Source organism: Oncorhynchus masou, chromosome 9 (assembly GCF_036934945.1).
Source record: "Oncorhynchus masou masou isolate Uvic2021 chromosome 9, UVic_Omas_1.1, whole genome shotgun sequence".
Lineage (NCBI taxonomy): Eukaryota > Metazoa > Chordata > Actinopteri > Salmoniformes > Salmonidae > Oncorhynchus > Oncorhynchus masou.
The window spans coordinates 55,682,943-55,695,122 of NC_088220.1; the positions used below are offsets into that span (position 1 = coordinate 55,682,943).

Here is a 12,180-nt window from a genome sequence, read left to right on the forward strand (position 1 = left end):
CCTTGGCACACCTGTATTTGGGGAGTTTCTCCAATTATTTTTTGCAGATCCTCTCAAGCTCTATCCGGTTAGGTGGGGAGTGTCGCTGCACAGCTATTTTCAGGTCTCTCCAGAGATGATTGATCGGGTTCAAGTCCGGGCTCTGGCTGGGCCACTCAAGGACATTCAGAGACTTGTCCCAAAGACACTCCTGTGTTGTCTTGGCTGTGTGCTTAGGGTCGTTGTCCTGTTGGAAGGTGAACCTTCGCCCCAGTCTGGGGTCCTGAGCACTCTGGAGCAGGTTTTCATCAAGTAAATCTCTCTGTACTTTGCTCGGTTCATCTTTCCCTTGATCCTGACTAATCTCCCAGTCCATGCTGCTGAAAAACATCCCCACAGCATGATGCTGCAACCACCATACTTCACCATAAGGATGGTGCCAGGTTTCCTCGAGATGTGACCTTGGCATTCAGGTCAAAGAGTTCAATCTTGATTTCATTAGACCAGAGAATCTTGCTTCTCATGGTCTGAGAGTCATTTAGGTGCCTTTTGGCAAACTCCAAGTGGACTGTCATGTACCTTTTACTGAAGAGTGGCTTCGGGTTCTTGGTCACCTCCCTGACCAAGGCCCTTCTCCCCCGATTGCTCAGTTTGGCCGGGTAGCCAGCTCTAGGAAGAGTCTTGGTGGTTCCAAACTTCTTCCATTTAAGAATGACGGAGGCCACTGTGTTCTTGGTGATCTTCAATACTGCAGATATTTTTTGGTGTCCTTCCCCAGATCTGTGCCTCGACACAATCCTGTCTCGGAGCTCTACGGACAATTCCTTTGACCTCATGGCTTGGTTTTTGCTCTGCCATGCACTGTCAACTGTGGGACCTTATATAGAAAGGTGTGTGCCTTTCCAAATTACGTCCAATCAATTGAATTTACCACAAGTAGACTCCAATCAAGATGTAGAAAAATCTAAAAGATGATCAATGGAAACAGGATGCACTTGACCTCAATTTTGAGTCTCATAGCAAAGTGTCTGAATACTTATGTTTATTAAGTATTTCTGTTTTTTTGTTTGAATAAATTAGCAAACATTTCTAAAAACCTGTTTTCGCATTGTCATTACGGGGTATTGTGTGTAGATTGATGAGGGAAAAAATAACTTGATCAATTTTAGCATAAGGCTGTAACATAACAAAATGTGGAAAAGGGTAAGGGGGTTTGAATACCTTCCGAATGCACTGTATATTCTTATCATTACATTAGTACTTCTGGAGGTGTCTTTGGATGGCAGGGTTGTGGTCAATTCCATTTCAATTCAGTAAGTTCAGAAATTAAACCAAATTCCAATTCTAATTTAAAAAAATCCTCATTGAAAAGCATTGAAGATAATTGGAATTTCAGTGTACTTCCTGAATTGAAATTAAATTGAGCCCAGCCCTGGTGGTTATAACAGCTAATTTAAGTTGAGATTTATTTACATTTTAAAGCAGAAATGTTTCCTTGGAATGCTGTCCTGGTGGGTCACAGAATCAGCTTGAGGTGGTATCTTACCTTGCTCAGTCACAAGTTTGCAAAAACACATCTGCTGTGTAGGTAGGTGTAGGTTTGGGGGTGGACATAGCTAGGATACCAAACACTAGTACTAGTACTACTCTTGGAAACATAGGCAAGTTCAACAGCATGACTTACCAACTATATCCACACACCACCAACCCAACACAACTAAGACTGGAAGTTATGAAATGGAAGCTCCGTAAGTATTCGGCATGTCTACATTATGGGTATGTATTAATTTATTCAAATAATTTGAGTAAGTGAGAATGAGGTTCATGTCAAAGGATGGGGAGTTTAAATTGTTATTATCAAACACCGAGGAGCCTACTTCAGAAAATAATTAGAGGCACTCAATCACAGGCATCTAGTATAGGGTACCACATCTACTATCTACGAGTCACACCAAGGGCATTTAGAGCTAATGCTGCATTGACCCATGCTCTGAGCTTTACCTGCTGGATTTAACCAGAGACTGTCTGACCAGAGAATGTGCAGCTGAGGCTACATTGTGAGGGAGAGAATAGAAATGCCTTTAGTAACTACTGGTCCTGGAGCTGTCATACTGCCCAATGGTGGGCAGACATGGAGTGATAAAGAATGTCTTTGATTGATATCCATCACAACTAACTAGCTGGTCTGGGGTCAGTTTTGCATTGTGTGATCATAATGAATGTGGTTACAACTGGGTTTGGGGAAACTGATCTTGGGCCAGTAATTAAAGAGGTTCTCATCACAGTGGGACATACTGTATTGTATACACTCACCTTGTGACCGGAGATCTGCAGACTCTCTCAGGTTCGTCTGTGACCCTCAAGAGGAAGACAAAGGTGCGTGTTAGGAATGAATCAGCCAATAGAGAAATATCCCTTGTTCCCTCCCCTTCCTGTTCCAATCCTTCCCTCAGCAACAGCCAAAGAGAAATATCCCTTGTTCCCTCCCCTTCCTATTCCAATGCTTCCCTCAGCAAGGCAACATCAACCACAACGCCAACATCAACTCATCAGAGCCAGAGTGACATCAACCTTCTGAAATGCAAGGAAATTAAATAAATAAAAACATACACTTTGAAGCCACACGAGAAAGCTATTTTAGAGGAAAGGACTGGGGGCAGGTTTGGGTGTCTGCCAAGAGACTAGAAAGCTTCTACTGCTTGCAATGCGTGACAGTGGTTTTGTAGAACATGTGTACCATAAATTCGGACAAAAAGCATATGAAAGCACATGGTGTTCGCCCAATGTCTACTACCACTAAAGTATGGACAGGTTTTGAGATGTCCCATTACACATCCATCTAACACACACAAGGGGGCGCTGCTGTTCAAGCACCACAAACAGTGTCGCCTATGTTCGTAACCTTCCCATTTCAAATGTCATCTCCAAGAACCTGGCAAACCACATGCCTTTCCAGAAACTAGGTGTTTCTTGAAAGGACGAGAGGTTTCCTTCTACAAAATCTACATCTAACAGGATAGTGGAGAGATCTGAGCTGTCGAGTGTCTTAAAACAAACCTGCCAGTGGGATAGCGTCTGGGCTACCATGTTGGGTCAAATCTTTCTCTGGGAGGGAGGGAGTGAGTGGAGCCCATGGTGAGTGGAGAGGAGTGGAGAGGGAGGATAAGGAATGACAAGCCTGTGCCTCTGGCTGGGACTGTGAAGAGGATCCCGTTAAGAGGGGGATAAAGGCTCTATTAAGCAACTAATCCTGGTTTAAAGTGTCAGCAATGCTAAGAACGCATGGCAGCAGCTCCTTACAAACAAAACTGTACCAATCTGTGCCTCCTTGGCTTTGTGATACCGTTGTGTTGTGGCAAAGAGGTAGGTAGGCTTTACCAAAAACACTGAGACAGCTTCACAGAACTGGCTCTGAGACTGATGGTGTTTTAACAACGCGAGGAATATATGGAGTTCATTAAATGAGTCACCGTCTTACAATTGCATTCAAAACTACAACTGGACGGCATACAACTGCACAATGAGTGGTGAGGTCATCACCACTCACCCTAAAGCTTTAGGAGAAGGTAAAGAACAGCCCGTAGAGTCCAAAGTCACATCAGACCCCTTTGATTTTCAAAGATAAGAATAAAGAAATGTTTCATGTCCAATCATGTATTATTGTTTGAAGTGCCACAATCAGTTGGTAGATATCCATACAATAATAAATCCATTAACCAATTGTCTTTAATTGAACTGAAAATACAAGAAGAATGTATAAGCCTGCACTCATTTTAAAAGCCTTTGGAAAGCAGGGTCCTTGTTGGCTGTTGTTCTGTTGTTGTCAAGGGTATGCTGTGTCACCTGTGGCCTCTAGAGTGCGCTCTTGTACTGAACCCAGACAACAGACAGGGCGCACACAGACTGAGGCAGTGAATGAGAGGGGAGTGTGCGAGGGGTTAGAGGTACTGGCAGACAGGCAGGCAGACAGACTGACAGGCAGGCAGAGAGAAGGAGCCAGAAACATGGGAAGAAGAACTTACTAACTGTTTTTGATCCCTGCGGAAGAGTGCAGCCCGAGACGGACTTGTTTGAGTTGGGACGCTTAGAGGGGTCAAGATTGACCCTACGAGGAAGAAGAGAGAGAAATAAAGAGAAACAGAGAGACAGAGAAAGAAAGACAGAGAGAGAACGAGATATGGATAAAGGGGGGGGAAAGAAGGATAAAAGACTGCAGCTGATTGGCAAGGAAAAGTAAAGTTAACAAGGAAAAGTAAAGTAGTAGTAGTTAAGAAACAGAAAAAAACTTGAAGCACCTCCCCAAAAAACAGCCAAGACCAAGAGAGAGAGTGTAGTAGGAAGTAGGGAGATGTGAACTGGGTAAGTGGAGGGTTTGCAGCCTGTGGTTAATAGAGGAGGAAGTAAGCCTGAGTAAAGTCAATGCAGATTAAGGAGAGTGAGAGAGGGGGACGTCAGAAGCATTTCGGACCCTCCAGCAGTGTAAGTCTGAGTACCGATGGCCAGACACACACACCTTACTGACTCCACTGTGTCTCTAGGGATAAGACGAATGCTCTCCATATTGAGGAAGTCACTGTCACCTGTCTTGGGCTTTGTGTGCCCTCCTCTACAGTTACCTAACTATATTGTCCTTAACACACTATCTAACACTGTAGCCTACACGCTAGAGTTCTTCACGGCTCCGAATACCCGAGACCCGATCCAGGACCCGAGTGGTTCCGGATCAAGAACTCTAAATTATGTCACGGATCTGGGTCGGATCAGATTGTCACGGGTATGAGTAATTTCAACTGACTTTTCCAGAAGGACCCATACAGATCCAAACGCGACTGCTACAGTAATTGTATAATTGATGCTACTACTCTTTGCTTTTCAGGAGAGGGGCACGTGTAAGCTTGTTGTTGGTCAATCATAAGTCATCAAAGCGACAATAGGCTATAGTCATAGAGCCTCTGTTCGGGACGAAGGTTAGGAAATATCTAATCAATGGAAGATGGAATTAAAATGATGGATTTAAAAATTAAAGGAGAAGGATATGCTACAATGACCAAGAGCCAACAGGTAGGCAGCTAATTTATATTCTGAATGGAGTTGTTGCTGTTTGTAACTGTGGGACGAGAAAGAGCATGCAACACCAATTAGCCTAGCTAGCTGCTAGCTTAACTAGCTCCTCCCGGTTTGATGCAGTCAAGACAGGTGCGATGTAAACATTTTGGATGATAAATAACCTAGCTATGGCAGCTATTAGTCTACTATAGCGCGAGTCGGCTCGGTTGGTTGCCAGTTTTTCTCCTCTCCCTCCCTCCTCCCTGTTCCCGTGTCACTCACACACACTCACAGTAGCCTACACACAGTACGACCCCTGCTAGAGCGTCACCTCTCTCTACCTCCTCTCCTTCACGCTTTATCTGTTCCGGTTCATAAAGTAGCTTAAAAATTGACTTTTCTGCTGCTTCTTTCACTCGGCTGGGCCCGGGTCTGGATCCGACCAGGTCTATACGGAACGGGTCTAGTTGTCCTCGGGTCCGTTCGGAACGGGTCTCTTTATTTTAAAAATGTATTTATGCATTTTTCCATTTTGGAACACGTCTAACTTGTTGGACCCATAAAGGCCTCTACCTCACGCTAGTCTCATTTCGGGTGCTATTTCATGTTGATTTGCCTGAATCAACATTCCCTTTTGGTTCAGGCCTGTCTCCATCAGTGCACACAGATGAGCAGTTTACTGGGCTTCGCTAAACAAAGAGCTCCCCAGATTTTCACACTTAAAATAACACGGGGGCGTAACAGGAGCAAACGCTCACAGTAATCCTTGTCCTTGCTAGACCGTACATGATCTTTATTTGATCTAATTGCTTAAACGGCAGTCGCTATCCCTGACGAGTGTTGAATTTCACAATGTCGCGCGCAGCATCGTATAATTAGAACTAACATCTATTAGAATCCTCCCAATTTCACGCTTCCTGTCCCTTTCAGCTGTTTAGACTAGGATTGCTTACACTTCTGATGTTTCTACTGAAATTCCTTAAATATCCAGTCAACAGCTAAGAATTCTACCCTCACTATGGACTAGCCTAGAAGTGTTGTCATACTTATACTGGGGGGCTAAAGCTCAGGGCTTCCTCACACTCCCTTCACTCTCCTCTTACCTGCGTGTGAGCTTGGAGGTGAGCTTGCTGAACAGGTTGGAGGTGGCGCGGGTACGTGCGTGGGGCAGGGGGCTGGCGTCGTGGGACAGAGTGGGGGAGGTGGGGGGTGCGTGGGAGGGAGGCCGCCGGTCCCTCAGCTGGCCCCCGTGGAAGGTGCTGCGGATGCTGGAGCCCCGGGTGAGGCGGGAGCCCGAAGAGGAGGAGGTCCCCGAGGCCCCAGCGATGCTGTGGGTGGAGGGTGAGGCCGGGGGCAGCCGGTGGGACATGGAGCTGAGAGAGGAGAGAGCAGAAAGGACAAAACAATCAGATCATCATCCCGTTCATCCCTCACTCAACCATTAACAGTGAGGTGCTCAGTTCATGATGTATTTTTCTTTTTTTTTTAAACATTTATTTAACCTTAATTTAACCTTAATTTAACCTGGACAAGCCCATTGAGACCCAGAGTCTCTTTATCAATGGAGACCTGGCCAAGAAGGCAGCAACAATCAATACATGACATAAATAAAACATACAACAATACAATACAACACAACAACATGATCCAGACTAAAAAAAGCATTTGCACAGGACATCTCATCGTTCTAATGTATCCGTTGAGACAAACGATCTGAGCCAGAAAGGCTTTAGCTGGAGTTAGTTTGGATCTGGCAGAGGGATGGTGAACCTTTACAGAGTCCCAGGGTAGGAGCTTCCACTTGTGTTAGCTTTCAGCAGACAGAGAGAGAAGGCTGGTGAGGCCAAATCAGAACAGGGCCTTTGGAGGAAACAGACTGTGAGGGGGAGAAGGGGATCAGGGAGGAGGGAAGGACAGACTGGAAAGGGGGATGTGGGAGGGGTGTGACTGGTATGCTGGTAAAAAATGAGAAAAGTGAGCATAGAAATAGAAAGGGAAAGAGAGAAAAAGAGAAGGTGAGAGATAGAGAGAGAGGGTGAGAGTTACAGAGAGAGAGGGTGAGAGTTACAGAGAGAGAGGGTGAGAGTTACAGAGAGAGAGGGTGAGAGATACAGAGAGAGGGTAAGAGATACAGAGAGGGTGAGAGATACAGAGAGGGTGAGAGATACAGAGGGTGAGAGATACAGAGGGAGGGTGAGAGATACAGTGAGAAAGGATAAGAGATACAGAGAAAGGATAAGAGATACAGAGAGAGGGTGAGAGAAACAGTGAGAGGGTGAGATATACAGTGAGAGGGTGAGAGATACAGTGAGAGGGTGAGAGATACAGTGAGAGGGGGTGAGAGATACAGTGAGAGGGGGTGAGAGATGGGTGAGTTACAGAGAGAGAGGGTGAGAGATACAGAGAGAGAGGGTGAGAGATAGAGAGAGAGAGGGTGAGAGATAGAGATAGTGGGTGAGAGATAGAGATAGTGGGTGAGAGAGATAGTGGGTGAGATATCAATAGAGGGTGAGAGTTACAGAGAGAGGGTGGGAGTTACAGAGAGAGGGTGGGAGTTACAGAGAGAGGGTGAGAGATAGAGGGTGCGTGAGAGAGAGGGTGAGTGTGAGAGATAGAGAGGGTGAGTGAGAGAGAGAGGGTGGGTGGGTGGGTGAGAGATACAGAGAGGGTGAGAGACAATACAGAGAGAGAGGGTGAGAGATACAGAGAGAGAGAAGGTGAGAGATACAGAGAGAGGGTGAGAGATACAGAGAGTGGGTGAGAGAAGGTGAAAGAGAGAAGGTGAGAGATACAGAGAGAGGGTGAGAGATACAGCGAGAGGGTGAGAGAAGGTGAAAGAGAGAGAAGGTGAGAGATACAGAGAGAGGGTGAGAGATACAGAGAGAGGGTGAGAGAGGGTGCGAGATAGAGAGAGAGGGTGCGAGATAGAGAGAGAGGGTGAGAGATACAGAGAGAGAGGGTGAGAGATACAGAGAGAGAGGGTGAGAGATACAGAGAGAGAGGGTGAGAGATAGAGAGAGTGAGAGATAGAGAGAGAGGGTGAGTGATAGAGAGAGAGAGGGTGAGTGAGAGAGGGGGTGAGTGAGAGATACAGAGAGGGTTAGAGATAATACAGAGAGAGGGTGATAGATACAGAGAGAGAGGGTGAGAGATACAGAGAGAGAGGGTGAGAGAAACAGAGAGGGTGAGAGATACAGAGAGAGAGGGTGAGAGATACAGAGAGAGAGGGTGAGAGATACAGAGAGAGGTGCGAGATAGAGAGTGGTTGAGAGATAGAGAGGGAGGGTGAGAGATACAGAGAGAGGGTGAGAGATACAGAGAGGGTGAGAGATACAGAGAGAGAGAGGGTGAGAGATACAGAGAAGGGTGAGAGATACAGAGAGAGACGGTGAGAGAAACAGAGAGAGAGGGTGAGAGATACAGAGAGAGAGGGTGAGAGATACAGAGAGAGAGGGTGAGAGATACAGAGAGAGAGGGTGAGAGATACAGAGAGAGAGGGAGAGATACAGAGAGAAGGTGAGCGATAGAAAGAGAGGGTGAGAGAGGGAGAGAGAGGGTGAGAGAGGGTGAGAGAGGGTGAGAGAGAGAGAGATATAGAGAGAGAGGGTGAGAGAAGGTGAGAGAGAGAGAGAGAGAGATAGAGAGAGGGTGAGAGAAGGTGAGAGAGAGAGGGTGAGAGAAGGTGAGAGAAGGTGAGAGAGAGAGAGATACAGAGAGAGGGGGTGAGAGATACAGAGAGGTGCGAGATAGAGAGTGGTTGAGAGATAGAGAGGGAGGGTGAGAGATAGAGAGGGAAGGAGAGATACAGAGAGAGAAGGTGAGCAATAGAGAGAGAAGTTGAGCGATAGAGAGAGAGAGGGTGAGAGAGGGAGAGAGAGGAGAGAGAGAGGGAGAGAGAGGGAGAGAGAGGGAGAGAGAGAGGGTGAGAGATACAGAGAGGGGTGTGAGATAGTGAGTGGTTGAGAGATAGAGAGGGAGGGTGAGAGATAGAGAGAGAGGGTGAGAGATAGAGAGGGAGGGTGAGACATAGAGAGAGAGGGTGAGAGATAGAGAGGGAGGGTGAGAGATAGAGAGAGAGGGAGAGATACAGAGAGAAGGTGAGCGATAGAAAGAGAGAGGGTGAGAGAGGGAGAGAGAGAGGGTGAGAGAGGGTGAGAGAGGGAGAGAGGAAGAGAGAGATAGATATAGAGAGGGTGAGAGAAGGTGAGAGAGAGAGAGGGTGAGAGAAGGTGAGAGAGAGAGAGAGAGAGAGAGAGGGGGTGAGAAATAGAGAGATAGAGAGAGAGGGCTTGAGGGAGAGCGACAGACTGAAAATGAAGATTTCAGCCATCTGCTTGGAGGCTTGTGGACGTACAGCAGTAGCCCCCTCCTTCCCCCTCCTTCCCCATGCCCCCTTAACCCTGCGTCCTTTCATCCACCTGGCAGAGCTCCCCTCCCCTCGTCCCCTTGGCCCGCTCCCTACAGTTCTCCCTGAATGGCTGGGTTAGCTAGGCTGGCTGAGCCCCTGTTGGCCTGGGGCCGCTTTACTTAACGCTCTAAATAACCAGAGCTCTGATAGACAGACACACACTCACACAGGGAGAGGGGCCGAGTAGGGCAGACACATTAGAGTCCTTTGGTTGATTTGCAGCTGTTTCAGAGCACAATCATTTACCCTCAACCTGAGCCCCAAAGCAAAAGAGACCAGGGGCAGGAATTGAAAATGTGTATAATGTAATGCATGATTATGTAATATGTATTATGACAGCATGCATGTCAGTATGAGCACAATTATTGTGTCTGTTTCCAAGTGTGTTGGTTTGTGTATTTTGTCATTGTGTGTATGCGGTGGTGTATTTGTTTGTGCGGCTGCACTGTGTGTGCTCTAGCACGTGTGTGTCCCGTCAGCCCGTCTAGCGTGGCATTGCATTGACTGGGTCTAGAAGGCAGGTGCATTGCATTGACAGGGCCTAGAAAGCGGTTGCACTGCACTGACAGGGTCTTGAAGGCGGTTGCACTGCACTGACAGGGCCTAGAAGGCAGGTGCATTGCATTGACTGGGCCTAGAAGGCAGGTACATTGCATTGACAGGGCCTAGAAGGCAGTTGCACTGCATTGACAGGGCCTAGAAGGCGGTTGCATTGCATTGACAGAGCCTAGAAGGCGGTTGCATTGCATTGACAGGGCCTAGAAGGCAGTTGCATTGCATTGACAGGGCCTAGAAGGCGGTTGCATTGCATTGACAGGGCCTAGAAGGCGGTTGCATTGCATTGACAGGGCCTAGAAGGTGGTTGCTGGTCAAGTTGGAACACAGCCTGCCACCGCTCCCCCCCTCCCCCAGTGCTAGGACCGTAGGTCACATGATAACCACCACCTTCTGGCACATACCAGTAAGCTCTTTATCCCCTAGTCAAGAGACGTAATGAATGTTATACACACAGAAACACCACTTCAGTACAGTCAAAACACAGGTTATTAATGCACACAATGTTGAGAAAGTGAATGTACAGTATCCCTGCTATTATTCTCGAGGACTCAACAAATGTAGAAGCACATGTACAACACTCAAACATGAAACCCAAACACTCTGCTCACCTGTTCTCCTTGCCGTTCTGCAGCAGGGAGGGCCTGTCTGTGCTGTTCCGGTCCGTGGTGCACACGTATGTGTTCCGGCGGATCATGGCACTTGCTGGGACGTTGTTCTGAAAGGCAGGGAGAATGACAGTTAGATAACACATTGACTGTGATTGACTCTGACTACTATATAGTGCACAACTTATGAGCCCTGGTCAAAAGGAGTGTACTTTAGAGAACCACAATACTAGTGCTGAACTCTTGTCGTCACTCTCAGTCCACCCTGTCAGAGCACCTCTGAGCCCTTCAAAGGGTTCAACTCGGGTTCATCTACATATTCTCCGTTCACACTGTTGTTGTTGTTCATCCTTATTCTGTTACTGGACTCCTTACATGCCAGCGTTTCATCTCTATTCTCTCTGTCCACATCTTAGTTTAGCATGAATCTGTAGATTCTCTCTCCAAAGTGTTGTTCTTGGTTCATTCCTCCGCACACTGATCTTAGTTTCATTAATCTCTTGTAACCTTGTCTCGTATAAAGTCGTATTGTAGGCCGACAGCATTGCACTGCATCCACCAATGGTTGCGTGCCACATCATCGACGGCGCAGTCTGGCACCAGATAACCATTATATGATGTGGTTTGCTGACATGTAGTGAGCCTGGAACATGGCCTATGTGTGTGTGTGTGTGCTCACCGTGGCGGTGTTAATCTCCTTGCGGCGGTCGGGAATCTCGGACTGGTTGGGGTTGTTGGCGCTGCTGACCATGGGGCTGGAGGGGGGCTGGATGGAACGGCTGCCCACCACGCTGCTGCTGACCTTACGGGACGCCATGCGCCCCCCCTCCTCCTTCAGCTCCCTGTCTGCCCCCGCCACACTGCTGGGGCTACGCTTGGGGTGGGATGGGGGCGCTGCTGGACCGCCTGCACAACAGGCAGACAGGGCAGAGGACACGACATGAGAATCAAAGTTTGGTCCTGTGTGGCTCAGTTGGTAGAGCAAGGCACTTGTAAAACCAAGATTGTGGGTTTGAATTCTGCTTGGGCCACCCATATGTAAATTTCTGCATGGACTACAGTCGTTTGGGATAAACAGCATGTTATGATATTATAGACTGCACAAATTATAAAGATCTCACACACGACCGGTGACCTCACAATAGGGTGCATTTTGGCACGCAGACTAAGAGACAGCCCACTCACAGAAGTCACTGTGCCTCCTGCGGGGGTGGTAGGTGGAGGCACTGCGCTGGGTGGTCTTGCTGTGGGAGGAGGAGGCAGAGGTGGTGGAGGAGGTGGAGTGTTTACTGGTGCCGTTGGTGACGGTGCTGGGCCGTACCCGCGCCAGGCTCAGACTGCTGGTTGACCGAGACTCACTGCCCTCCACCTGACATACACACAGAAAGAAACACACACGTTAGGATCAGGACTCAGGTGATCGTGGACAGTGTGAACACACAGGCACGACACACACACGTATTGTAGCAGACTGGCACGCCAGGCATTCCCCTGGGATTTGTATTAGCAGCGGTGGCTAAGGTAGCGGAGGGGGATTTTTGTGTAGAACGACTGTGAGAAGGTCACTTCTGGTGACTTTTTAAA

At 47.7% G+C, this 12,180-nt stretch overlaps 1 protein-coding gene across 3 annotated transcripts in view; it reads right to left on the reverse strand.

Annotated features, from left to right (window-relative positions):
* Nucleotides 1-12,180, reverse strand: part of LOC135546263 (MAP/microtubule affinity-regulating kinase 4-like) — a 72,039-nt gene that overhangs the window by 3,631 nt on the left and 56,228 nt on the right. The window contains exons 12-17 of one of the 3 annotated variants that reach the window (XM_064974549.1): nt 11,782-11,965; nt 11,276-11,502; nt 10,600-10,706; nt 6,129-6,398; nt 4,002-4,084; nt 2,293-2,329 (exon numbers count right to left, since the gene is read on the reverse strand). In XM_064974549.1, the coding sequence (XP_064830621.1) occupies nt 2,293-2,329; nt 4,002-4,084; nt 6,129-6,398; nt 10,600-10,706; nt 11,276-11,502; nt 11,782-11,965 (908 nt within the window). Of the gene's footprint in view, nt 1-2,292; nt 2,338-4,001; nt 4,085-6,128; nt 6,399-10,599; nt 10,707-11,275; nt 11,503-11,781; nt 11,966-12,180 lie in introns of all 3 variants that reach the window. The other 2 variants (XM_064974547.1, XM_064974548.1) reach the window with 2 other exon arrangements.